Here is a 27,700-nt window from a genome sequence, read left to right as displayed (position 1 = left end):
TTCTGAGGAGGCGTTCATTTGGCTCTCTCATCCATCTTTCCAGATTATAAGATCTTTCAAATTTAGGTAGACATAAATATTTAAATATATTTATCCCTTTGCCAAATTGGGTAGTAGGTTCAAAAACGGGTAGGGGAGAGGTGGCTAGATAGATAGATGATACTGTTGCGTAAGCTTTGTATCCTTAGAAAATCAGACCAAAAATGTTATCTATTTTCTAGGAAGAAACATTCCATTGGATTACCAAGCCAAGCTTTCACCTCATGTGAAGAAGCTGAGATAATAGCAGTTAATAATAATAACAACAAACGCCTTATTTTGGTCAAATATCACTGCTGCTAGTGTGTTCTCCACAAGCCTTACTTTTAAGTTACCCATGAGAAACAATTAAGTTCTAGAGGTCAGAAAAATCAGTAGGCAGCCTGGTGTCACCACCTACCTGTACAAGACCCGCAGCACCAACTTGCATGAGCTTCTGCCTGAGAAGGCACAGGCACGTCGCTGTCTCTTGGTTTGGGGCAGAGGGTGGGTGCGAGAGACTGGCACGAGGAGGAGCAGCAGAAAGGCAGCTGCAGAAGTGCCGCTGCCGTAGTCCTTGCAAGGAGCTGAGGGAGCAGGCCTGGGACTGAGAGAAAGAAGGTGACTTGGAGAGGTGCACATCTGCACAAGGAGCCCCCCCTCGCCCAGCTCCCAGTAATAAATGAGGCAGTGTCGGGGAAGTCTGAATGTCCCAGCACTGCTGGGTGGTACAGGTAGCCACACAAGGAGCCCTAAAGAAAAGACATTGAACGTAGCCCTGGCCTCTGCGGTTTAAATTGGCATTGCTCGAGTGTAGCGCTCTCTGTCTCATTCAATGCACCCTTCTGTTTGCATCCAATTTAGGGCCAGTGTAAGTGGATTATGGCGGATCAAGTCTGTGAAAAAACGTGCTGTTGAGGGCTGACGGGACTTGTGAGTGATGAAGCAGAGCTGCTGAGACTTCTGCTAACGTGGGATTGCAATAATAATAAATAACCATCTGATCTGATAACAGTGCAGCCAGCGCAAACGATGCAATCTATGGCCATGTCTGCAGATTTCCATGCTGACACAGAGCCAACACTTCAACTCCATTCACGAAACCAGCTCAAGCGCTCTCCGAGGCAGGGACACAAGGGAAGACAGACGCTCCCCACTGCTATGACTTTCCTCCGTAGCACAGCTTCTGCTTTCCCAGGGCTTAAAGTCAGGCAGCACTGATACATCCTACTAGTGATGTTGCCCAAGCATTTCTCCTGGGCAGGAGCTCAATTTTCAGGGATTATGAATCAAGAAAGATACACAGCATTGGCAAGGAACTTTGTGGACATGATGAACACAAGATGAGACATGTGCTCTTAGATTTCTAGAAAATAACTTGCAAATATCCGTTGCCGTAATTGGAAGTGCTAAGTGACAATTTCGTATTTCCCTTCAATAAACGCCTTCATTTGCTGAGGTAATAAATGTCCGTCAATTGCTGCAGAAGCTACTGTGAAGTCCTGGGGTGCGTCCAGACATGTGGCCACAAGTGTGCTCGAGGACCCTCCTTTCCCTAAACAGGGTCGTCCAGCTTTAAATACAGGTTTGAGCTTGGGGCAAGAACAGGCTGTCCAGCTGCACCTGGCACTGGACAGTTACCGTATTTCTACTCATTTTATCTTGCCAGTGAGCAACTGAGCCTTGATAAAGGCCATCAGTTGCCATCCTTTGATGAGAAACAGGCCTAGAGATATGTGAGGGTAATAGTTGCTCTCCCGAGTAAGCAGTGCTTGGTGGCACTGAGTAACCCCATTCCTTTTGCCTTAAGCAGCCAGAACGGCCAAGAAGATTTCAGGAAAGGACAGAAGCCTCTCGGCTAGCAGGCTGGGCTGCAGGAGCAAGAGATGCGGCTGTGCTTCCCTTGCTCCAAGCAGCCAGAATCCGCTGATCTTCAAGATGCTCTGCTGGGTCTGTCTGCTACCTCCAGCTTTGGGCAAGTAAAGGACACCATAATGGCCTGGAGTCTGCAGGGGAATATTCTCCCAGAATGATTTAACTGCTAATCGTTAGCACTGGTTGGCTGTTTTCCTACGTTCTGTCTAGGGTAGGGGGGAGCAAACCCTGGGAAAACCCCAAGAGGTTTTAATGTAATTGTATCACAATTAAGAATTCTACCAAAGCATCTAGCGTGTGATTCCTGAGCCCGATTAGATTGGGATCTAGATCACAAAACTTCCCCGGCTAATTTGAAATTCCCAACCACCCAGCCTGGCTAGGCAATTCTTTCTTCTTGGTTTCCATAGGGTTAGATCAAATGCATTTCATTATGGGACCAAATAGAAACACAGTGCTATTGGAAGTGAGCAAAACCCTATCAGTTTTGAAGACTCTAAATGCTGGGCCGGTGAAATGCTTCACTTCAAGCATGAGAAAAGTCCTAATGACTTCCTTCAGGCCGCTTCCATGTTTAATGTCAAGCATGGTTTTCATACTTAGGCAGGACTGTCCCCCATATGCTCAGAGACCATAGTAGGAATACCCTGCTCCTAACAATTCACGCTGGCATAGTAAGGCTGTGCCCAGTAAAGTGGACAGGACCAAACTGAGAAATAAAGGCAATTCTGTTCTAATTATCCCACACATCAAAAGGAAAGACCCCGGCATGTGTAAGAGCTCTTCTCAAGCCAGAGCTCTATAACTAACCAGATGGAAGATCAGACCTTTATCCTCCTGTCTCCAGACCACCTCGCCATCCTAAAAAGCTTTACTAACAGGAGGGGCTTTGCATGCTCAAGACCTTACTTAAGTAGGCTGTTATCAGAGTATTTGCAGGGATGCGTTAACTCTCTTGCCTTGAATCCTCGCTTGGAGAGGAGACTGTTGGATTTCTGATATAGCTTTGTGTCACTTCTGAAGAGTAGTTCTGCATTTCGGGGACAACGCAGACTTCATAAGAAAGATGCCTTATGTTGTTATCAGTATTAACTTAGGAGGGGCAGACAATAAGTGTTATGCCATATACAAAAATAGTCACTATCTGCATTGCAGAGAGGTGAAAAAGTTAGCAGGCAGATGCAAACAACATCTGCCCGTCTCCATGGGGCAGTCTGCGCAGCTCGGAGCTCCTCTTCTCAGAGCCTCCTGAGAGCACTTCAGAGGATCTGCTTGCTGTCGCGCTTCAGCTGATGCGCATACCCTTGACTGTGTGCGCACTTTTTCTTTTCCCAGCGTGTATATTTGTTATAACACCTTGGGAAGGAAAAGGGTGCTGCCTTTGCAAAGTTAGATAACTGGCCCAGTTCTTTGCAGCCGGATTGGCTGTGAGAGGCCCTGTAAAACCGTGCTGGCCAGCAGCCCGGCCCAGCCCTGCTAGACTGCGAGCTATTTCCACAATTGGCCACTTCAGCGTAGGAGCGGGGGAGGTGAAGACAGGGCAAACTGCATCTTCGCCAGGCTGCTTCCCTTCCTCCTCGGTTTCTCTCAGCTGGAGTTGTTTGGCAAGTCTGCTCTGGGTGCCTCTGAACCCCTCTCGCAACTCCTGGGAAAGTGGGTTGTGGTGTCGGCGGCCAGGCACTTGGTCCTCCGTTAGCGTTACTAGTGTAGTCCCGGGACGGGCCATGTCAAGCTGCAACAGCCCTGGGGGCCCCGCTGCCCTGGACTTTCCCGAAGTCCTGAAGTCCCTGCTGGAGTACTCCTTACCCTGGACCAACAAAATGACAGGTAGGACTGAAGTAACATATGCCTGTTGATTTTTTTTCCCCCTCCTTCACCTCCTTAAGTTGCAAGGCGAGAAGAGGGCAGAAGTGCTTGTTTGCTGTAAGCCTTTCAAGGGTGTGCTTCCTCCAAGAGTCCAAGTCAGATGGGGAGTTCTGGCACTGAGTGTGTTGTGCAGCGAGGAGGAAAAACGGCAGCGATGGATTGATTACAAAATCAGTCAAGAGGGCTGAGCTCCTGATCCTTTTAATCTCTGTGCTCATCTACGTCTTGGAAATCCTCAAAGCTTTGGGCACAGAAGTTTGGGCACAAATCTCTATGCTCATGTAGCAGTGGCTTTCAGGTTTCCCATCCAGGCTGTCCCTTGGTTATTAACTTTTGAACTTCTAGATATTGCCAGATGTGGACTGCCAAGGCATTCTGGCCCATGTGGGGCTGGGTGATTCTGTGCAAGCTTTGTGTTTGATGCTCCAGTTGTTTATCAGTGGAAAGCTGGGGTAGGGAGGAAAATGAACGTTGTGGGTTTTTTGGTTTTTTATTTTTATTTTTTGCAAGAGCACTTCTGTCTTCCCAGGCTTTCCTGTTCTCTGTGCAGTGTTGTGGAAAACAAATGGAAATGAGCTAGGAGGTTATTTAGTCTGGGTGTCTGCTGTGCCTGGGCAGTGTTGGACTGGCCACATCTCTCTTGCTGGGCACGCCCCCAAGTGCCCCTCATGTAACTTAGGGACTCTCTTGGTTTTGGATGCAATGGCACATGCCCCTTGCAGACTGCTTTTCGGTTGTTGTGTTTTAATGTTTGTTGCTGAGCGCTGAGGAGGTGTGTGGGAACACCTTGGCACAACAAGCTCATGTCCAGGCACGAGTGAGTCGAACTCACAGCAGCGAACACGTGCTGAGCTCGCTGTTCTGTAGGGAACTGCTACCAGGACACACAGGCAGCTCTGCAATCTCACGGGGGAGTGTGACCCAGGAGGTGGGAGCAGAAAAGCCAGCCACACGATGAAGAGGGGCCCCTGCTTTTGCCCTGGGGTCAACAGTAGAGAAGGATGCTGCTGTGGCAGTAAAGCATTTATGGCAGGAAAGGCAGCTGCCTAGACTCAGTGAAATACAGCACTGGCATGGCTCCCTATGCGTAAAGGGTTAATAGGGCATGGGGAGATTCCTATACCCCCTAGGGGGCTCATTTTGTCATGTTGCTCTGCTGTTACCTACAAGTTGGCTCTCTTCTTTGCTGAGAACACAGTTAATGCACAAAGTGTTTACATATCATATGGTATGAAGCTGGGTGTCTGGACCAGGACACGTTTTCAGAGCTGACTGATGCCCAGGTGGAAGGACTGATGACCTGCTGGGAGGAGGCAGTAATGACCAAGGGAGGCTCACATGGTGCAAAGCCTCGCTGTGGCTAAGCAGAAGTTAGGCTGGCTCTCCCGGATCACTGGTTTACAGAGCCAAGTGGATTGAAATAATCCAAGGGAGGAGCACTGGCAAGATGTATCTGTTTGGCGCGAGTTGGAGCGGGGAGGGAAGGGTGTCAGGGAAATCAGTGGTTTGCAGAGGGAATAATTTAGTCCTAACTGAATGTGGCTTATTTGGCAGCTTTCTTCCTCAGTCCCAAGACCACCCTGCCTCTCGGCCTCACCTCCTGTAACCCTTAGAATTGTCTTTATTATGCAACTTCCCTTCCAGGGCCAGTGTTCCCATCAGTGCTCCCTTTCCACAGAGTTCAATTCCTTCTTTCCAGCTCTTCATACCGACACATCAGCCCTCTGGATTTGCTGGGTCTCTGGGCTCCATCTGACATGCATTCTGCTATCCAAAAAAGCCTCCCCGTGGGGCTAGCCGTATGTGTCCCCCAGTGCCTAGGGCTGAGCTGCTTTTTGCTTGCCTCCTTGCTGCATCAGAGCTGGGCTGATCTGCATCATCTGGCCCTGACAAAACTCCCAGCAGTAACAGCCAAGGTCACTGCATTCCTCTCCTCACATCTCATTGTCTTCCTCTCTTCCTTCTCAGCCCCAGAACAAAATAAGAAGTGTACAAATCTCTGGCAAATTCCAACTCAACCAAGAAGGTACAGCTGATCCCGCAATGTCCACTTTGTGCTGGCAGTGACTTGAATCCTTAATCCCTGGAGGCAACAAGGAAAAGCTCTCAGAGTAACCTCCCTCCTTGCTGGCAGGGCAGAGCTGTTTGTTGCCCAGGCAGGGTGCTGGGAGAGGGAACCCACAGGAATGCTCCCCAGGAACTCCCCGCCTTTGAGCCAAGCAACTGACACTGTACAAGTTAAACCCTCTCCAGGCGGTCACATTGCAGTGATGGCGCAAAAGTGAACCCTAATGTTCAAAACCATTGAGTGGACATGTGCAGAACGGGGTCGATCTGAAAGGAAAAGCCCTGGAGGTGAAGGCTGCTGAGTGAGTGTAATAACCTTCATTCATATGGACGTTCACTAGCGAAGTAGTTGCCATTTAGATCTGCGATGGGGGTGGGGGGAGCACGCGCAGCCTGTTCCTTGAAGGAGCTATGTACAGTACTGAGACACAGTGTCATCCCCAGGGGCCTCCAGCATCTACAGCGATGGAACAAAGCGACCGTGAAAGCTGCAACTGAACGGGAAGCCTGCAGCCAGCCCCACTTTGGCAAAATCCCTCTCCCTGTTCCTAGAAGTTGCTCCTTCTCAGCTTCAGTAGGTTGTGTTCTCTCGTTACCATCTAGAGCTAGCTGTTTTCTGCATAAAAGTTTCACTGTGGACCAGTTGCCTCTTGCCGAGCTGTGTGTGCCGCCTCTGTCATGCGTGGTCTGACATCTGTGTTTCATTGCCCCATGTGAAGCGGCATCCCTGTTTCATGTATGTGCCTATTTCTTCTGCCAGCTGAGCTAGGCAAGACAGATGGAGTCTACGGAGGGCAAATAGCAGCCAGAAGCATGACCTGCTCTGTGTATTTCTTGCAGCTGAGTTTATCAAACTAAGCCCCTCGCAATGATACATTGACCTGAGCTGTTCCCACTTCCCGGACCTCATCCTATTTTAATGAGGTGGCCATCTCCAGCTCGATGGCAGGCAGAACATGCACAGGAGTTGTATCTCCAGTCCGACCCCTGTCCCCTGTAGCTTCTGCCTCCCAGGCTGCATGGGAGAATTGAGTAGTTGCCTGTCAGTGAGCGTGCGTTCCCCGAACAGCTTCCCTGTCTGCCCTGAAGGAAAAGGAGGTGGTTGGATGAGGGCATGCACTGGGCTATGCTGCAATAAAACAAAGGGGGAAAGCACCTATCACATGTGACTTCCAGTCCATTCCTTTTCCCAGGGTGCGCGGAGAGGAATTTGGATCTGATTTGTGTCGTGCCGGACCACTAGTGTTTATTAGCAAGGGTCAGGTCAAATTGTGCCATGCAACTGAGATGAAATGTCTGAGGTATTTCGAGAGTCTTGTTGAGGGAGGTTTGTGGAAGGACAACTGAACCAAGCAAATGTTTAACTGAGCATCTACCCTGGAGGAAGAGCTGCCTGAGCACAGAAATCATCTCCCTCCAGTGGATTGCGCACGTGGCTTCTCAGGGTGCAGATGGGGTTATCCCAGGTAGGTCGTGCACCCTTCCCTTTCGCTGCTTGCAATGCTATGCAGTAGGGTCGCTGTGGCCAGCCCTTCTGCGGCAAGAGGCAGCAACTGCTGATGGGAAAAGCCTGCGGTTGGAGCGTCTTGTCACTTCTGTGAGCTTGTTCATTCTGCAGAAGCTCCTTAGGATCTGCCTGTGCTCCTGGGGATGAATTTGGCTTTAATGTGCTCAGAAGCTTAAATCCCAGCATAGCATCTCCGTCACTGGAACAGGGGGATACGTGGGCCATCAGCGGGAACGGTGCTGAGGACTCGCTTGCCCTAAATTCACATGAGCATGAAAACTCAGAATGACTCTGTGCGCGGCGCAGGAGCCGCCGCGTCTCCAGCAGCCCAGGCACCTCAGCCCCCCGCCTGAATCCTGGCTGTCCTCCTCCCCTCGAGGCAGAGGGCTGGGAGCAGCCGCAGGGAAGTTTTCTCCCTTCTCGCTGCTAATGTTATATAGGGCGCACAGCTGCCGCTGGCGTGATGTAGGACAGAGGGAGATTAAAATCCAGGTCATGTGGGAAAGGTGCTCTCTGGATCCAAATAAGGGTATTTTAAAATCGGCTGAAGCGCTGACCACGGCTGCGGAGCGGCGGGCGCTCCCGCCCCCAACGCGCCCTGCCACCAACGGCCGCGGCGGTTACGCAACCGCCGTAACGGCGGCCCGGGGCTGCCCGCGCTCGCCGGGTCACGGGCCCGCCGCGCTCCCCGGCGGCGCCGGCTGCCGCGGCGGCCGAGCCCGAGAGGAGGCGGGAAGGGCCGCGGCTGGTGCGGGGGCAACAACTCGCGGCTGAGAGGCGGCTCGTAAAAGGCCGCACAGCGCCGGCCGCCGCCGCCGCCTGAGCGGATGCTCCGCGTCCTCACGCGGCCCCTCGGCCGGCCGGGGTGGGGGAGGGGCAGCAGCGCCCCGCTCGCGCATGCGCAGAGGCGGAGCGGCCTGGCGCCCTCCCCTCCCCTCCCCTCCCGGGAGGCGAGACTCGTGCGCGCGCGCCGCGGCAGGCGCTGCTCCGCCGCCGCCCACGCGCGAGCTCGGCTCCCTCCCCTCCCCGCCGCCAGCCCGGCCTTCCAGGAGAGGGAGCAGCTGGCGGTGACGCAGCGCCCCCAAGGAGGCGCGGAGCGGGCGGGGGCTGGCCATGCTAATGAGCCGCTGCGGCCTGCCCCTGCACGCGCCCCGGCGGGCGAGGGGAGCGTGCCCGCGCGGGCCGCCGGAGGCAGGGGAGGGCGGGGCCGGCCCGCCTGGGACCGCCCCCGCGCGAGGCGGGAGCCAATCGGCGGCGCGGGGAGGGCGAGGCGGGGCCGTGGGGGCGGGGCGGGCGCTCGCGCTCATGAATAGTGAAAGCCGCCGCGGAGCGTCAGCGGGGCGCGCATGCGCCGTCGGCCTCTCGCGCGCTGTCTCTTCGGGCTCGGCGGTGTCGGCGAGTGCCTGGGAGCTGTCGCAGCCTCGCGCCGCGACCGTTGGTGACCGTTGACAGCCGTTCAGCCGCCCGCCAGCTTGCGGGGAGTATGCCCGGCCGCGCCGCGCACCAGGAGGCGGCGGCGGCGGCGGCGGCGGCGGGGGGAACCGAGCCCACTGCAGCCGGGGGCAGCGCGGGGGCCGCCGCGCAGCAGGAGCAGCGGGGCCTGGCGGGGGCCTTCCCGCTGGTGCTGAAGAAACTGATGGAGAACCCGCCGCGGGACGCGCGCCTGGGTGAGAGCGGGAGCGCGCGGCACCCCCTTCCTCCCCCCCCCCCCAAAACCCGCCCGCCTCCCTGCCGTCTTCCCCGCCCCTGTGTTTCGGAGGGCGGGACCGCCGGGTCACGGTGGGACTGGCTCGGGGTGGGTGCGGGGGGGGGAGGAACACCCACGGGAGAGGCCTGCGGGCCCGAGCGCGCGGGCCCGACCCACGCGCGTGCTGCCGCCGGCCCGGGCGCGCCCGGTGCAGCCCGCACGCCCCGGCTTAGCGCCCCTCCCGGCGTGCCTTGAAGCCCTCCCCGCGCGCCAGCATCCGTTCTCTGCGCCGCCCTCCGCGCAAACAGCGGTGCGAGAGTGCCGGCGGTGCCTGCTGCGCTCCGGCCCGTCCTGTCCCGCTGGAGCGGGCCGCGCCGGCTGCCCCGCAGCTGGATCTCCCCAGCTAGCCAATGCCACCAAAGAATTAAGGTGCTGCGATTTGCCTTTCAGGCGTCTGCTTTGTGCAAAGTGTGCCACAGATTATGAGGATTAGGTAGAATTCATAATCTGATGGTGGGTTTTTTTTTTTTTTCCCTTCACTTAACTGTCTCGTAGCTTCCTTACCTTGGGGCATACGGTAATAGTCAGGAGTAGCACTGAAAAGGTTTCTGGTCTTTCTTGGCCTCAATTGCTGGAAAGTTATATGACAGTGTGCCTAAAAAGCAAATCCCTTCTCTTCAGATTAGGTTTGGTGATAATCCATAAGGGTGTAACTGATTACCTGCGCATGCAATCCTGAATAGGCTGGAGCTGTCTCTCGTACACAACTGCCACCTGCATCGGTGCAAATAAACAGTGCTGCTGTTTATAGTCTTCATTCCCAATGGCACACTGAATTTTTCACCTGACAGTAGTTTCAGAATATCAGTTTGATCTTGAGTGAGCTTGAGGTTTATCTTCATTGCTGTGATGCCATGTGCTGAGGTATGATATAAATGAGTCCTTACGTTCAGATGTTCTGAGACTGACAGTTGTTTTTGGAACATCAGATTATCCAGGGTAGACCACAGTTCAGGATTAGCAAGATTGCTCCTAATGAAGTTGCTAATTAAGATCCTTTTATTTTCTGTGTCTGACATTATCCATCTTGTGATTCTGCTGAACACTTTTTCTTCCTTCCTATTCAAAAATTTCTCAGCCTCTGATGAAGGTTTTGGTTATGTTGCTATGGTACAGGATGGTGCAGTATATAGAATCTTGAATCTCCAATGTATGAGAGTTCTTGAGATGTGTTCTTCGCCAAATCATTTTTAAACAACAGTGCTAGGAATAGTGCTAGCAGGAACAACTTAAGTAAGTATGTGAAATTATAATGGTTGCTGAATAGGATATGGAGGCTTCATTTTAGGGGTGGTGTTTCTGTTGCCCAGGCTTGTGTGATTTAGTATGTGGAGATGTCGAATTTTTTAAATTAACATGAGCTTGAGATCTTGCATTGTTATCAAGTTGGAAACACTTGATATTTTTCTTTTCACTAGATGACCCTGTCCCTGCTTGGGAAAGTATTCAGTATTCTCTCTAAAGCTTGATAGCGAGTCCACTGAACCTTGATTACTCCTTTCCATTCATGCTGCGATCAAGTTCAAATTGCTCTCATTCTTAAAAATATCCATGGACTTCCTTAGCCCACCTCATACTTTTTCATTTTGCACTGCGCAGCTTGTTGCTTTCTGTTTATTCTGATGTCTGTGGCTTTTTTTTTTTTTTTTGCATATTTGCAAAAGAAAAACAACAAAAAATCACTAAACGGAAACCTGTGTTAACAGGTAGTTAACGTTACAAAACTAGTCAGTAGAACTATGCTAAATTCAAATGATCTTTGTTGCATCTTCTGTGCCTTTGCGTTCTACAGACAGAACCATAGTGTTAGAAATGTACTAATTCGCTTAATACAGTGGTGTGTTTTCAGCAGGCTTTCTGAGAAAGGGCCATATGCCTTTTGTCTGGTTTGTCTGTTGACAAAATATAATTTCCTGAGAAACAGTATCAACTAGCTGCAGCGTCCATTTATAGTCTCCACCATGGGTTTTGCAACTGCCTTAGGTAATTTGACTACCCATAAGCAAGCAGGATTTCTAATCCTTCTGGGCAATGGAGGAGGACATCCAGTCTCAAATGAATGCCATCATCTTGAATACCCTGCCTTATACCACGTATGTCTGACCAGCCTTGCTGTAAATTGTTGCCATGGTCATTATATGGATTTTTTTTAGAAAAAAGACAAGTTCCATGAGGTGAGAGAAGAGAATTAATATTCTGGAGCAGGAGTATAGGTCTGTCCTGTTAATAAGAAGCTACTGCATTCTCTCAAATCTAAGGCATTTCCTAATCGCCAGTTGCATGCTGCTGTGATAGGAGGAGTGCCTCAACGAACATCCCTATAACGGGCATCAGGAGTTCATAACCCTAGAACCTATTTTGTTCCATTGCCACAAGTTGCACTGAAGACATATGGAAGAATCAGCCATAGTCTGCATAGTGTTTTTAATATAGTATTATAATTTGTGTGTGTATATTTGATGAAGAAGAAGGGGAATCTTGTCAGCTATTAGTTCTGGGCTGAATATCGCTTGACAGTAATGGCCCAAATGTCGTTTTTTCTTGGGAGAAAACCCAGCAGGGTGTGGAATAAAACTCTTTCCAGGTTGCTGCTTTTGGCTAGAACACACCAGTATTTTCCAGCTTTTCATGAACTGGAATGCTCAGTTGTTGTCTAAATTATTTAGCACAGACTACTTACTGATCTCTCTGTTAATAGCAGACGTAGGGACTAGTTAACAGGCCACAGTAGCAGAATGAGGGGGCTAAATCAGACATGAGCTATCAGCTACAGAAGTACAGTCCAGATTTATCAGGGTGACCTTGAATCACTGCAAATGGAACCTCTTAGGATACTGCAGCTCTGCTGTCAGGTAATACCCGTTTACCCTATAAATATCTTGAGAGAATTAATGTTTCAGGTCCATGTGCTGGGGCAGGTCGAAACTCCCCCCCCCTCAAAATTCAAGGAGTTAATTAGTGTTTCATTAGATATTGTGCACCCAGCAGGATGTTGTGTAGCAGGAATAAAGATTAAATGAATTGAAAGAAAGCCAGTGGGGAAAATGTCAATGTAAAAATGATTGTAGTACAGTTTTATCTTTATATATGCCATATTTGAAGCACATGGGCACTCAATATGCCTGTTAACTCTTGCTATTTTAATTTGTTTCAGATACTGCTGTTAGAAGTGAGGGGAGAGAGAGACAGCATAGCTAAACAAAGACAATGCTGGGGGCCCAGTGCTTGTCCAGTTCTCAACATATAGCAAAAAGGGGGGGAAAAAATTCAGATGGTCTTCTCGCATGAAGAAAGGATCTAATCTGGTGTGAGCCAGAGAGGATAGCAAGAGGAAGTTGGAAAGACTACAGTCTTTTCAGGTTACTGAAGTACAGAGGGATGATGGTGCACATCTAAAAGGCATTAAAAGATCTGAGAAGAGCCAGCAGACATGCCAGCAGTATAGTCTTTGGGCATCTATCCTCTGAAAAATATTCTTAAGCTTTGTATTTAGTCCACTAACCATTAACGTTTCCTTTCTCCTCTGGTGTCTGAGGTGTTGTATTAGATGCTGCAAAACAAAAGCACTGTTGTCTTGTGTTAAAACTGGCATAGCTTATAATGGCATACTGTTGTTGTTAAGACTAAAGTATGTTATGTTTTTTTCTTTTAATTAATGGGCATTTTGAGTCAACATTCACAAGTTGTTTTCTCTACTGCATTGATCAAAATAAAGTGATTTACAAAGTCCTTATTGTCCCTTGTGTGTGTTTTGCTGCTGTCTTTATTAAGATACTGTTCACAACTGCCAGTCAGAATCTGGGTTCCATTATGCTGGGCACTATGCAAACCATATGCTCCTTCAAAATTTTGATGTAAAATGGCAGTTCCAGTTTGGTGGGATATGCTTCACTAGTAATTGACATCATCTTCATGTGTGGTGCTGAGCAGGAAAAAAACTTAGGCTGTTCCTTTACTGGCTTCAGTGAGGAGCTGTTTGAGAAACAGTAATTGGGTCATGCCTGTTAGCCTGCACTTCTTGCAGTCACTGGACAAGGAAATAGTAGGAGAGTTAGTGGAAAGGAGTATATAGCAAAGATAGAAGTTGGGAGATAGTGTAGAGGCAGCAATGTGAGGTGGCAAGGGGAAAAGCCCAAAGTGGCAAGAAGATGTCAACAGCACAGCTCAGGTCCAGGAGTCTCTGGTCTGAATTTAATGTGCTCTTTAGGTACTCGCTGTTAGTACCAAGTCTGTGGCTGGTATTTTTTTTTTTTAGCTGTTCAGTTGGAAATCTGTATCTTCTTTGGTTACAAAATGTTCAGAGTATGGCAGATTGAAATGATAATATACTTTGTATAGCTTTCTGTTCTATATGCTTTTATGTTCTTTAAGCTGTAAGAAGCTCATTCTGTCTCAGTTCTATACCTGCTAAGGCAGCAGTTGAAGAAATGCCGGTTTTATCAGAATAAGATTTATATAAGTAGGCTTTACTGATTTACGGCAGAGTTTAAAACTCCCTATAAAGTAAAATGCTCTTTTAAATGTATGGTAGCCACTTTAAAATATCCTAATACCTAAAGTTTGTGCATCTTGGTCAGACTGACTTGTGTGGATATCAGAGTATATATCTCTGGACTCCTCCTTTTGTTGAACTGAACGTTTGTCTGCTTCCACAATAAGACCCAGTTTGCCACTGATCAGAGTGCAACCAGAGTGGTTCCTTTTGATGGCAGTGCTGGCTCAAGTAGACCCAGTGCCCTGCTTCTACAGCACCTCCTTGGCTGTGCTGGTAAAACTGCATGATTACATACAGAACTAGATTAGGAAACTGATTTGGACTTTTTTTTCTGGCCAGTTTACTGCCTAAATTATGGAATTATTTTCTCACTTGAGTTTTCTACTGGGATCTTGTTCCAGGCAATTTTTAAGATTCAGTAACTATGGTGAGTGTAAAGACTGCCATTTTTCTATAATGCATGACCTGTAGCATAGTAAATGGAGAAAATTTTATCAGTCTTTTGGGGCTGGGGGGGGGTATTAAAATGTTCCTTTAAAAACTCATCTTTCACTACCTTATTAGACAGCTCCCCAAAGAGTGAAAATTGTATATAGGGATTCTGAGCTATCTACAATGAAGAACATTTGAAGCTATTACGTTGTGTGAACATGCTGAGTCACTTTAGAAAGAAATGATTCTAAAATACTGAGGTTCAGGTCTCCTGTTGTCATATGGGCCTTCTGACTAATTTTCCAATCTAATCTGAAAACCCGTATTCCTTCCTTGTTTGTACCACAATATTTCTCTGCCCCTCATTTCTCTTGTACCTAGAATAAACGACGCTGCTTCCTCAGTGTTTTCTTAATGGCTTCCTCTGTAATGCTACTTATCCACAGTCACTTTCCCTATCTTCCAGGATGAGTCTGTGGGAAAAACAGGCTATTCTGCAGTGCCTAGTTAATAATAAGCTCGATGCAGTATTATGTCACAGCTCAGTAAGTTATCACAAGAAAGATACTGATCTCCAAGGCTACTCGAATGTCTGTGATCTAGCTTTTACAGGGAAACGGAGCACTCCATACTGAGTTACATATGAATATTGCCTTTAACGTTTGTTTCCTCGGACCATGTCATGAGGCAAAAAAAAAAAAAAAAAAAAATTATACTGAATTTCCTTTCATGAGATCTTTGTAAGAATCTTAAACTTTGAGTTTTTCCTATGCTGCAGCTTGTACAGTGACCTACTTGTATCTTACAGATAAAGAGAAGGAAAAGATAAAACTTGAGGAAGATGAAGCAGCAGCTGCTAGCACTATGGCAGTCTCAGCTTCCCTTATGCCACCCATTTGGGACAAAACTATTCCCTATGACGGAGAGTCTTTCCACCTGGAGTACATGGATCTCGATGAGTTCCTTCTGGAGAATGGAATTCCTTCCAGCCCTACGCACCTGGATTTGAACCAGAATCCACTCTTGCCTGTGGCTGAGCTGGAAGGAAAGGAGTCTGCCAGTGCTTCCACTGGTTCACCTGCATCATCTTCATCATCATCTGCAGTTTACCAGCAATCTGAAGCAGCCTCCAGCACAGGTAGATGGAGTAATTTGGGGCTTTGTGAGGGATTTTTGTTGTTCTCGTATCAAAAGGCCCTCCCCTCAGACTGAAGAGGGGACATGTTAACGTATCAGTGTTAGCTGTTGCAGGTTAAGCAGCACAAGCGTACTCAGGTTAGAGCCTTAGTCCATATGTCAATTCATGAAGATGCTGCTGCTCCTCCTCCTCTTAGTCTCTCCCCCTCCCACAAAAATGAGTTAGTGTCCCTGAGTGTGTGGTTTGTTTCACCTTTGAAAGCAGAAAAGCTGAAACACCAACAAAAAGTGGCAATAGCAAGACAGCAGGTAATCTAGTGAGAAGCTGGACACGTGGAGAACATAGTTTTTCAGATGACAGGTTATTTTACAACGGATTTTATAGTTTGTGATAAGTTATTCGGTCTACCTTGGTGGTTCGGTCTGCTTGGGTGAACTTATGCCCACTTAATGTACCTCAAATAACAGTGCTTAATAGAAAAATAATGAAGCAATGTTTCCTTGCTAGCTTGTGAAATGTGAGAACTGTCTTTTGGAAGACGTTTGTTTACAATGCATTTGGATGTTCTGTGGTGCTTTGAAGTGGGAATAGAGGAACAGAGAAAAACAAAACCTTGTCGTTAAATGATACTAGGAAACTGCTGCTCTTCACGAGAAGAATGGAGATCTCTATAGAAGAATTCATCAGCTCAGTTTGCTCGAGAGTTGGATCCTAACCACAATAACCGCTAAATTTACACAGTGCTATTTTATGAGCAGGATTTATGGAAAGCCTTTTTCTTGGTGACTCTTCCTCCATGATTCTGAGAGAGAAACGCAAATGTGGAACAACTTGAGTAGGACATAAGGTCTGGGTTTTTTCCCCAAAGTTTTTTGTTTGTTTTGTTTTGGATTTTTTTTTGTTTTTGCCAGTGGTGTTATGAAAAAATTTGTTCGTTGGTCTCTACTTCAGATTGCACTGACATTTGCAGTCCCTGTGTATCAAGTCTGTAATCAAGCCATATAAATATGACCACAGTATAGTTCTTGTCTCCAGTATCCTGAAAGTTCTCGTGAATGCCATCTATCAGTGTCAGGCCATCTGTTGAGACGTTTCTGTCTCCGCATAGCAATGAAGAGAGTACTATTGCGTTTGCAGAAGACCTATGTTCTTTTCAGTTCTTTGTTGGAAATATTATCTTTTCTGATCTTCGAAGGACTAAGGGAATGGAGTCTCTGGGCAGGCTTGCTTCTGTAGGGCTTTCTAAGCCACAAAGCTTAGACTGGTGCAAGTTTCTTGTTTCGTGCTGTGTGGCAATGGCTTCTAATGTGTGCTTGAGTGCATAAAGCATGAAGTTCTTGCTGAAGAAGTCTTAACTCTGTGCCACATCCATCTACTCATGTCTGTTAGTTTGGCATATGTTCTTAGAGCTTGTATTATTATAAACAACCAACTGGACTGAGTAGCTTCTCTCTGTAATAGAAGTTGTGCAGTGTTCTATCCAGTAGCTAGCACACCTTAGGGAAATAATAATATTAAATATTGCCCACTGTAGGACAATAAATAAAGGTACCCAAGTTGGCTTCTGAAATAATTATTTGTCCTGCTCAATGTATTATAACTTTTCCTGTTTTTGCTAGAGTCCCCTCCACAAAATGAGAGAAATACTCCCAGCCCCATTGATCCTGACTGCGTAGAAGTTGAGGTGAATTTTAACCCTGACCCTGCTGATTTAGTGCTGTCCAGTGTGCCTGGTGGTGAGCTCTTCAATCCTCGCAAGCACAAGTTTACTGAAGAGGACCTGAAACCACAACCTATGATTAAAAAGGCCAAGAAGGTTTTTGTCCCAGATGAGCAAAAGGTAACAGATTTATTACTGCAGATTTCTCTAGGTCTTCATCAGAACTTGTTGACTCTTTGCCCAAATATTTTTACATACAAAGCTAATGTGCCATACCTACGTGATTGGGCAGAAGCACTGCCAAGAACAGAACTAGCAAGTCGCTTGCTGTTCTTGCTGTTTTGTTGGGCCGGTATCATGAGCTAATTACTGGGCAGGAGCAACTTAAAATGGTATACGTGGAAATTAGAAGTAGAAGAACTATCAAGTCACATCCTCATTCACTGCGTTTTTGAATGCCACTGTATGCATTTGCCCAGCGTTCTGTCTGATCCAGTTTTAAGCAGCCCAGACAACAGAACGTATTGCTTTCCATGGAAGTTCATTACTGAATTGAAACTAAGTAAAGGGAGCATTTCAGTTGGACAGCTTCTTAGTAGCCAAGTCTTTTAATCTCCCTAGTTTTAGCTGTTCCCTTGGTTCATCCTGAAAGGAGCATCACATAAGGATGAAATCTTACAGTACTGTGTAACCTACGTTCTAGTATCTGAGCCCTGAAACCCGAAGAAAGTTCTTCTTCAGTCTTGCAGTTAGTGTGACTGTCATACAATAAAAGGTTTCTATTTGATGTAAAATACCAGGTTGACAGATTGGCACCTCTTTCTCCCTCTCTCTCTCTCTCTCTCTCTCTCTCTCTCTCTCTCTACTTTTTTTTCCCCCCCTCTCTCTCCCCCCTACAGGATGAAAAATATTGGACAAGGCGAAAGAAGAACAATGTGGCAGCAAAGCGTTCCCGTGATGCTCGGCGATTAAAGGAGAATCAAATCACAATTCGGGCAGCCTTCCTCGAGAAAGAGAATACAGCCCTGAGGACGGAGGTTGCAGAGCTGCGCAAGGAAGTGGGGCGATGCAAGAACATTGTTTCTAAATACGAGACCAGATACGGACCCTTGTAAGCACACCCCTTTTCCTTGTTAGGGCTCCTTGTTTTAGCCTCTTAGACTTCTCTGCCTTCTGTAGAGACTCCTAGAAATAAAGTTTGTGGAGGCTTTGCCATTTTGCATCTGTACAAAAAAAAAAAAAAAGAAAAGAAAAAAGAGAAAAAAAGAAAAAAAGAAAAAAATTGTTTATGTTGGCATAACTTGTTCAGGCCCTTTCCTGATCTTGTGTTGCCAAAATTTTAAAAAGTGTCATACTTACAACTTTGTTTTTAACACTGATAGAGCACTTTATGATGTTATGCAAGAGAACAGATTGACCTGTCTGGAGGAATAGAAGTGGATCTCTCCTGACCGGACAGGATTCTTGCTTTCTGTTCTAATCTCTATTTTAAGTGGAGAAAGAGCCTAGGACTCTGGTCCTTGTGGATGGGGTTTTTTGTTTGTTTGTTTTGATTGATTTTTTTTTTTTTCTTCCTGCCCCCTCTCCCCTGCCCCAATTGAACTGTCAAACGTAATTTTAAGATACAAGTAGATGTTGCTGCGCAGCATCATGAAATGATTTCCTCTCCCACTTAGGGGTACTAGGAAGCACCTGTGTGCTTTCTCCTTTCCCAGAGAAGGGCTCTCTGCTCCTGTTCAAGAGGAATAGGGGAACCTTTAAGACAGAAAATACTCAGTCTCCTGTAGAAATGGAGATATCTTTAGGTTAATGAACATATGTTTATGCAGACCACAGTCAATGCATTGTTGATAATAAAATACTGCTTAAACATCTCGGTAGGTTCTAATTCTGGATAGCTTCCAGAAACACAGGATTGAGAACAATAGGGATCTCCCACTTTACAGACAGGGACAAAATAATTTGGGTTTTAGGTTGTCTTCTCCCTCTCTCCCCTCTCCCTTCCCCTTCCCACCCCCCCCCCCCCCCCCAGGGACTTCCCTGTTCTTGAACTGCTGGTCATGCAGCATGTGACACCTAACTAGGAAGTAAAGGAGGAGACTGTGCCATTTAAAAAAAAAAAAAAAAAGAAAGAAAAGAAAAAAAAGAAGAGGTCTGGCTCACTAGACAGGACCTTGCAGCCCATCTGTCTGGGTATTGCCAGTATATTAAGGTTTAGAAGGAGGTTTTCGGTTTTAAAGTAACAGACAAAGCAGCTATCGTGGCTTTACTGCACCTTACCTGTTGAACAAGAGCTTGCGAAGGACTTGTGGTCCTTTGCCTTGTGAATACGCCAAGGAAAAAGCCACGCCCACTCTAAACATGAACTGTTTACTCCGTTATCTCCCGCGTAGCCACATATCTGGTCTCTCCATGCCTGCTGGTTCTCTCTCCAGCAAGTTTCCTGCTACAAAGTTAGCATGCAAGACTTGCCCTCTTGGAACTAATCCATTCTCAGCACCAAACACTGCTTCAACAGTATGTGGCGTTAAAAGAAAAACGTTCCATGTGATGTTGGAACCTTCTCCATGGCCTCCATCTGCAAGAACCAGAAACTTTAACAGAAGTATTTGTCTAGAATTCATCTTAACAGGGCAAGCTATCTTAAGATAGTGGCTATGTTAGAACCCCTAGGCTATGCTTCCTGGGCTTGTATTTATATTAGGGAGTGAACGTGGGACAACTGATGTTTAGGCTAGTTTCCAACTCCTGTATTGAAATCAGAAAAAAAAACCCAGCACTTTTTATATACTTTTCGATGCTAAAGACTTCTTGCCTAGCTTGTCTTTTAAACGCAACATGGAAATTGGAGACCAATTGTATGTTGACTTCTTAAGCAAGTGGAGAAAAAGGCTTATTCAGAATGTTTAAAGTAAATGTATACTTTGAACGATTTTTCCCCTCTCTGTTATGTTCCAGTTTGACCAGAGTAGCTCTTCATGTAGTGTTGGTCTAATTTCTTTCAAACATACGAAAGATTGTCACCCTTTCAGCAGGGGTTTTTCTCTCACAGGGTGGTGTGTGGTGGTAATGGTGGGAAGTATGTTATAAATAAATTGTCACACTTAACACTTTGCTTTGTTTAAAGTGACTTATCTGATTCCGAGTGATGCAACTTTAAAGACTTTTAAAAACAAAGAAACTAAAAAGCACACATGAATCGCCAGTCTTCAGAATGAGCGTGAAATCTATGAGGTGTCCCAACACAAACAACTGACGATGACCCTGCCTGCCTGCTTGCCTGCAAGTACCCCATCTGAACTACCCAGGGCTGGGCATGATGAAAAGTGCAAAGTCTCCTTAATTCTGTATATGGCTTTCTTATCTGTCTTTTTCACTGTAGCTATGAACTACAATAAGCTTGCTTACTGGGGTTTTGTCAAGACACTCAAAGTTCATTTCTCCAAGTCTGTTGACAACCTGTGTGAATAGTGACTCTTTGTTTTGGCACTTGCGTGAAAGAAAATAGGGAGTTTTAAATGCAAGTGGCTCTATATATTAAGAACAGCTATATTTTAAAAAGTGTTGTGTTTTTGTTTTTTTTTTTTTTTTTTTGTCTGCAGTAAATACTGCAGCTCACTTCTGGTACAGTGTATCATCTTGTATTGTTAGTGCAGAACTGAAGACACCAGAAAGCAGTGATCTATAATGTATAAGACTTTCAGTGCAGGAAAGTACAGCAGATGTATTGAAACAGACTAGAAAGCACCACGGTACGCCATACAAAGAGGCGTAATAAACTCCTGTCAAATGACCCATATAAGAGTAAAATACTTCATTTGCTTTCCTACCCCATAGTTACACAGCTGTAACCTACCTTTTCCTTTTTAACTCTCTTATGAGGCTCGCTTTCTTCTATGGTATCTGACTGAAACAAGATCTCTTCTCCTATTACTATTCAGCAATCATGAAAAGGGTGTGGGTCTAAGCTGCTGATCCCCATATCTTTCGGCAGTCCCATATTACCCAATGAATACTAGTTCTGCCAAAACAATGACTTAGCTACCACATTACAATTTTCTGTCTCCTCTTGACCACAAGAGAACTGCAGTGGGGAATGAATACTTTGTTCATCTGCTTTATAAATCTGAAACAGCTAATGATTTTTGGAGTCACTATGGACTGCTTCAACTATCAAGACCCTTGTGCTGGTGTGGGGGAGTAGATGAAAGGTTGGACAGATTGTGTGGATGCTTGTTGTGTGTAGAATATGGAGGAAGTAGGTGGAAGTTCCTTTGCAAGAGTCTAATCAGTATAACAAGAATCTAATTCTATATTGAAGCTTAAGACCTAAATTCATGTGGGAAGAAAAAGAGTATTTGATTTCTCAGAAAGTAGCATAGGGCTGTAGTCCTTAATTCATAGTCAAGATAGAGCTTGTCAGACAGGAGTGAAAGATGATCAGTGTATTTTTGCCTGGAGATTAACAAACAGCATACACTTTCAGAAAAATATTCTTGAAAGCTTTCAGAAGCACAAGTGCCTAAATATGAGGCACAGTTAGTTACCAACAAAGTTTGACATGCTATCATATTGAACAAATATTTTAACTTTGCATTTACCAGAGAGATTCTGCCCTTAACTTCATAGTAGAAAGGCAAAGAGAAAAAAGAACAAGCAGATAACGCTGTGAACTTCAAAGAAACAACAACAACAACTCTGGAAGACATAACCAATTTTTTGAAAGCATAACTTTTGTAATGGGCATATACATGAAATGCACTTCTTGACCTTTTTTTTTTTTGTTTGTTTGTTTGAATGGACCATGTTCTGAAGTCAAGAAAGTGCTTTTAACTTTTTTTGCTGGTTACAAGCGTATATTAATGAGTATACTTTTATAATTTGGGACTCTAAAGTTCTGAGATAATCTGTAGGTATCCTATTCAAATAAATGAATAATTCAGCTCCACATTGCTGAAATGTCAGCATATATCACTACCTATATCAAATATTGCAGATGTGGACTGCTATTTTTGGTAGGTACTGTTTTTTGTGGCTTTATTTTGGTGATAAAGGCCTTGCTGTGGATTTTTTAAAAAGATACCGAGAGCATGTAAATTTAGCAATTTATCATTTCTGATGTTTCAGTTAGCTTGGAATGGCTGTTCTTGAAAGTCATGTTTCCTGTTCAAATTGCAAACTTAAAAGGTATTGTAACGGGACAAGGAGTCACTAGTCCTTCATGCGGGTCTTGCCGTCTTACTGCTTTAGGAATATCATTTAACTACTCGTGTTGTATACAGGATTTGTTTTTTGCAGTGTGTCATGCTATATCAATAGCAAAACATTTAGTTGGTAAGAATAGTATGTGCAATTCTATTCGCTTTTTGTATTACATCAGAACTTTATACAATGGGAACTAAGAGGGAATGTTTTAGATTTTTCTTTCAGAGAGGACTGTTAGCAAACTCCTGTGCTTCCCTGTAGAACAGTGCAAAGTTGCACATTTTGCGATTCATGTATCTACAGGTTGCAAAACTGGAAAATCACACTGTAGGGTGAGAGTGTAGTTGGAGGAATTTTTTGCTAAGAAACAACATCTTCAAAGATAGCTGAGATGGTAGTAACTTTTTAAAGGAATATAACTTTTGTTGGGCAATACCTATATGTGCAATGCTGAATTCCTCTTTCAGTATTTGCAGTCTCAGGAAGCTAGGCTAACTGCTTCAGAGCTTTCCACTCTTTTCAGAATGATTAACTATATAATCTCGTTTCTTTGACTAAGATGACTATCCTGTCTGTGTAAGTTCTAACTTTAATACGTTTTCCATAGGGGTCATAAGAAGACCAATGTTCTTTTAACTGAATTTGAATGTTAAAAGCTGCTGAATTGACACTGTTAGCATCTGAAGCTCTCTAACCATGGAACAAGCTCTGTATAGGCCATAACTGTGCCTAATACCAATGTACCCCATTCCAGCTGTAAAGGGACCATCCCTAAGGGGAGGGAATAAAGGGAGTTCACCTTTCAGCATTACTGCAGGAATTGCCAGTAAAGGGAGCAGTGTTTGACACAGCTGTGTATTCATTAAGAAATGGATTGAAGCCAGTGGTCATTCCACATAGGCTGTCAAACAGCCATTGCACAGTACTCGCTTTCAAAATATATGAGCTGTTGATAATGTTTGTGGGGAGTGCATTGTCTTATTCTACATCAGAAATAGTCAATGAATAAATGATGCACAAAATTTAAGTAGCATTGTTTTCATACATGGTCTTCTAATCTAAACAGAGTTACATGTCCTTATAATAATGCATTTTTGTATTTAAAGATTCCCTAGAAGTTCAATTTGTCATCTGTTGCCAAGTTCGACTCCCACCAAAGCCAATAACAAAGATCTCATTCACTCCCACAGGAAAAGGTCTTTATTCTCTGACATGGTGTTCTTAAGATTTAGGAAGCTCTGGAGTCATGGGTGTCTTTGCTTTACTCTGGAGCGCTCTGCGTTGGGACCAGGTGGATGCATCTCAGATCGCAGATGTAATGTTTGTGAACTGACCCCTTCCCATCTTTTATTCATTTACACAAGCTATATACATTTTTGATATTTGGAATCTGGTGAATTCAGCTGTTTTTTTTTTCCTTCTGTTTGTTTTTTCTTGCTGCTTGGTATGTGTGAAAAAAGCGTACAATAAACTTGTGTAGGGAGACGGAATGTTAAAAAAGGAACCTTAAGTTCCTAAAGGAAACTTTCTGCAGTTTTTTAGTAACGTTTTGTGTGTTGGCAATTCTCCGTTTCTCTGCTGTGGTGTTTGAAAGCCCAGGAAGTTCTAGCTGTAGAGATGATTTTCAGCATTACCTGTAGGATTGCTACAGACTGTACCAAATTCACTTCAAGTTGGGGGGAGGTGTAGTGCAAAGCCAGCAGTTGCAGCTTTGGGAATGTTGTAGTATAACTACTTGTTATGGAAGAATATTTTGTGTAGACAGCAGAAAAAATGGACTTACACAGAAGAGAACATTGCTGCTTCAGCCTTGTAAACCTTTTCAGCCTCACAGGGTTTTGTTGCTTGCGATCAGATGCCTTCATTTTTGGTGACAGTGGAGGTATCTCAGACCTTTGTGAACTCCAGATAGGCTTGTGTTTGTCCTTAGTGTTATACCTTTGCAGCACTACAAGACACCAGCTAGCTTTCTAGTCTGTGGGTTGGTTGGTTTGTTTAATATAATAATTCCTCTGATCTGTATTATCTACCAGTATAACATGATAAAGATAAACCCTCCGTGAAAGGTTGGAGGAAGAGTAGAAAAAAATAAGTCTAGCTAAACTCTTGTGGAGATGTTAGCATTATATTAACTGAGAAATTATAATGATTTAATTTTTGGTAATGCAGACTTGTGATTTAAAAAATGTAACTTGTTAGTTTGGTAGTATGCTAATCTTTGCAGTGGATCATTATTGGAATGCAAACCTAATGTTGAAGCAGCTACAGGGGGAAGGGAAGCCTTTGAAGGAAGTACAGATAGGTAAAAATACAGATACTTGGCAAGGATGATGAAGAATGAAAGCAGAAATATAAAGAGTAAAGCAAGGTACTGACCTGAACCAGACTGCTAAAACTCTAAAGCCTCACCATTTCCAGTTTTAGGACGCTTTGGATCCCCTCAGTTTGGCATCATACAGAAGATATACGCTTGTTTAGGTTTTGCGAATCTCCTTTTCTTGTTCTCATTTCCACAATTCAGAAGAAAGTAAAAGGAATCTAAAGATAAGGAGGAGGGTTGTTGCAGAAAGGCATGAAAAAACAGGTGTTGCTTTAGCAGTGTGCTATTGCACTGAGACTTGTCCTGCCCATATGAAGCTGTATAGGGTAGTGCTGTGTCATGGGGAAATTACTCACTGGGGCCGCAATGTTTTAAGGCCTGAATTCTGCTGTCAGTTCTGCATGGGATGAGCCCTGTATCTGTATAAAACCACGTGGACTTTACGGGATCTGTTCATGAATGTGAAGCTTTGCCCAGGCAGTCAGCTGCAGAATTGTGTCCTTAACACAGGATCAGTTGTAGTTCCATGGCTGTTTATAGTAACTGTAATTTGGGTGCCTATTATGTAGCCAAGACCCTTGTTATTTCACTTCTCCCAACTAAAGCATGAACAGAAGCTCTTTGCTGTACAACATCTGTAAAAATGTACTTCATATTTGTCTAGTAAATTAAGGCATGAGATTTTGGGCTGTGGGTCTCAACAGACTTTGCTCATGTACCTGCCTGAATGTTTTCCTAGATCTGCCGCCATGTCTCAGTATGAAGGTATGGTGGGATTTGTTTACCTGAGTGAATGGAATAGCAGCTCTCATCTGTCCCAACGCAGGTGTCTGCTTGCTACTGGTCGAGATCATGGAAGGATGCATCTTCTGCACTTTCATGTGAAATTGTCTGAAATATGGTGATTAACATGATTATTGGAATACTGTATTTTGTATGACTTAGAATATGTAAATACACTTTTAAAAACAATCTGTTCTATGAAGTAATAAATAAGTGCTTCCATTGTAATATCTGAATATTGTTAATGCTTCATGTAGCTTGATTTGGGAATTTTTTCCTAGAGAACTACAGAAATCAAAACAAAGATTGATGTTGTGGAATTCTAGTCTAGTTGTGATGCTTTCTATCAGCAAAAACGTTTTTAAAAAAAAAAAAAAAAAGAGCTACACTTAAGCAGAGAAACTGATGATTTGAGGGAACTGATTCTCTTCCACTCTTTCTTTAACAGTAGTCACTGATGTGACATTCATAGTTCTCTTCCTATCCCGTTTGCTGGACAATTAACTTGTTCACCAGCAGCGTCTGGAAAATGGCAATATTAAATGGCTTATAAAGCTTAGTGAAAGCTTAGTGATTGAGGAAAATGAAAGTGGGTTTTATTTATTTATTTTTATTTAAACTGTTCTCTCTTTTGGCTTAAACAGATCTGTCTCCATCCTTCAGCCAGACTGCAGCAAGTTGCAATGAAACAGTGAGTGATTGTTACTGAAGCTCATTTGTAATCTGGGGTGGTCTACGTTTTGATTAGTCCTGTTATGTACATAGATGACGCACAGGTGTCCTCTCTTGGTGTGGAGAGAAAGTGTGATTCATGACTTGAGTTTTTGCTGAGTAAATGTTTGCTGGATGCTGCACAGCTGGAACTTTCATCAGCTTTCATGACCTTTTCTATCTCATATTAAAAGAAAAAAACAGTGGTGAGAATCATGAGCAGTCTGCTAGGAGACATGAACATTTGGTTTTTGAGGAGGAGGTCAGGAGATTGGTCCATCAGCCTTCCATCTAGGGAGATTATCCTGTGGTATACACCTTCTCCAGCCATAACACTTCTTCTTTGTCTTTGATGCTGTACTGCAGCAGTCTCCTCTCTGATATCAGCCGCTTCTGCAGCGTTCCATAAATGACAAAGCTACAGCACCTCTTTGGTAGTGGGCAGAGATGGTGATGCTCCCCCCTCCCCGCTCCTTGGTGTCTCTAGACTATAAAATAGCTATGAAACAGCTAAGCATATGTGCAGGTTACTCAGAAAGTTCTGTTCCTGTAAAGTTTTTTCAGAGACCTTCAGTTTTGAACTACATAGTTTGAAGGAACTCTTATCTGCTATATTTGTCTTGAAATTCTTTTGCCTCTGGGATAAAAATACTTTATTTGGATTCACATGTGACATTGATCTGACCCATTCATTCAATGGGATGGATGATAAATCTGCACAATATTTATATGAAATATACATCTGGTCTTAGTTTTATTGTATGATAAATTGTTTACTCTCTTGGGTGTCTGCACCTTGAGGCTGTTTAAACAATTCCTGTCCATGCAGCTGACTTCTGAAGCAGCCTATAGAGTGCTTTTGAGATCATTCTGACTGAAAGATTCTGTAGAAATGAGGGATAATCATGTTGGTAAAGCAGCTGGGAAGACTGTATTGCCATAAACGATTTCAGTTTATATATAAATCCTTCATCCCAAACAGCGCATTTTGTACATAAACCTACATGCTCCAGGCAGCTGATGGGTGAAAAATAAAGGTGCTTAAACAGCATTCTAATGGGGAAAGGGCATTTCACTGCTGCAGAGTTGGTATTGTTTTATATTTCCATTTCTTACACTTTCTCAAATGTATAAACCATGGATTTGAATTCTCAAAGGCTTCAAAAACAGCTTGGATTTTGTGAGTAGTTTAAATCTTCTCACTTCTCTGCTCGTAACTTCCTTTTTTAACCAAAAAAAAAAAAAAAGCTTTTGTTTAAAATGTAAAATTTTGACTGTATTAAATCCTGTTAGTACCTTTTCTTTTTAAGAAATAAAATGTATATTCCACTATGCTGAGCTCCAGTAATTTTCTTCTCTAGACAGCATACTGTGTGCTGTACACCTCACTGCCAGCATTATACCTGCAATTTGTATTGAAGTTAGTAGAAATTAAAGCAGCTGGTCACCTTCTAGAGTTAGGCTCTTGCTGTGCATTTCCTGTGTGTTAACTAAGCGCGCAGGTAACAGGTGCACAGTTCCTCGTTTTTACTTTCTGAATCGACTGATTTGAAAAACATTGCAGGCTTTTGCGTTGCTAATGTCCTGTAGTGACTCTAGGTCAAGCTCTTTCAAACGGGGGTGGGGAATCCTGCTAATAGTCAGTGCCAGAAACTCAGCCCTTGCTTTGTCTGTCACTTTGGGGCTGACAGCTGCAAAATAATCAGAATTTAGTTGTCATTCTTTTTTGGGGAAGAAGCAGAATTTAAAGCACATAAGCTTATAGTGAGGGCAGCTTTCTCCCTCCCTTTTCATCCTTTTTAACCTAGACTTTTTTTAAGAGCTGGTTGGTGAAGATCCCAGGCTAGATCAGCATGGTAAGAAATCTCTCTCATAT

At 44.7% G+C, this 27,700-nt stretch overlaps 2 protein-coding genes and 1 long non-coding RNA gene across 8 annotated transcripts in view; all 3 read left to right on the top strand.

Annotated features, from left to right (window-relative positions):
* Positions 1-1,479, top strand: part of ZC3H7B (zinc finger CCCH-type containing 7B) — a 53,376-nt gene extending 51,897 nt beyond the window's left edge. For all 5 annotated transcript variants that reach the window (XM_068941040.1, XM_068941035.1, XM_068941029.1 and 2 more), the window contains one exon: positions 883-1,479. In XM_068941040.1, coding sequence (XP_068797141.1) covers positions 883-943 — 61 coding nt within the window. In that variant the 3' untranslated portion in view covers positions 944-1,479. The remainder of the gene's footprint in view (positions 1-882) is intronic.
* A 1,926-nt stretch (positions 1,480-3,405) lies between these two features.
* On the top strand, positions 3,406-23,035 carry TEF (TEF transcription factor, PAR bZIP family member). 2 transcript variants are annotated; one of them, XM_009665269.2, is made up of 5 exons: positions 3,406-3,720; positions 14,816-15,145; positions 16,765-16,985; positions 17,705-17,916; positions 19,933-23,035. In XM_009665269.2, exons 1-5 carry the CDS (start codon positions 3,618-3,620, stop codon positions 19,952-19,954), a joined length of 888 nt encoding a protein of 295 aa, XP_009663564.1. In that variant the 5' UTR covers positions 3,406-3,617; the 3' UTR covers positions 19,955-23,035. The 2 variants fall into 2 exon arrangements, with proteins under 2 accessions (XP_009663564.1, XP_068797150.1); XM_068941049.1 differs by lacking the exon at positions 3,406-3,720 and adding an exon at positions 8,695-9,000.
* On the top strand, positions 5,728-6,465 carry LOC138067089 (uncharacterized). The gene is made up of 2 exons (XR_011140744.1): positions 5,728-6,128; positions 6,271-6,465. It is a non-coding gene; the product is annotated as an uncharacterized lncRNA (long non-coding RNA).
* Positions 23,036-27,700: the final 4,665 nt, after the last annotated feature.

Source organism: Struthio camelus, chromosome 1, assembly GCF_040807025.1.
Source record: "Struthio camelus isolate bStrCam1 chromosome 1, bStrCam1.hap1, whole genome shotgun sequence".
Classification (NCBI taxonomy): Eukaryota; Metazoa; Chordata; class Aves; order Struthioniformes; family Struthionidae; genus Struthio; species Struthio camelus.
The sequence above is the reverse complement of the archived record's forward strand: the minus strand, read 5'-3'. Positions and strand labels throughout refer to the sequence as shown.

Coding starts and splice junctions, on each gene's coding strand:
- TEF (XM_068941049.1), top strand. CDS start 8,817: ATGCCCGGCCGCGCCGCGCACCAGGAGGCGGCGGCGGCGGCGGCGGCG. Junction 15,146..16,764: donor TGAAGCAGCCTCCAGCACAG/GTAGATGGAGTA, acceptor TGTTTTTGCTAG/AGTCCCCTCCACAAAATGAG. Junction 17,917..19,932: donor GAGACCAGATACGGACCCTT/GTAAGCACACCC, acceptor CTTTGTTTAAAG/TGACTTATCTGATTCCGAGT.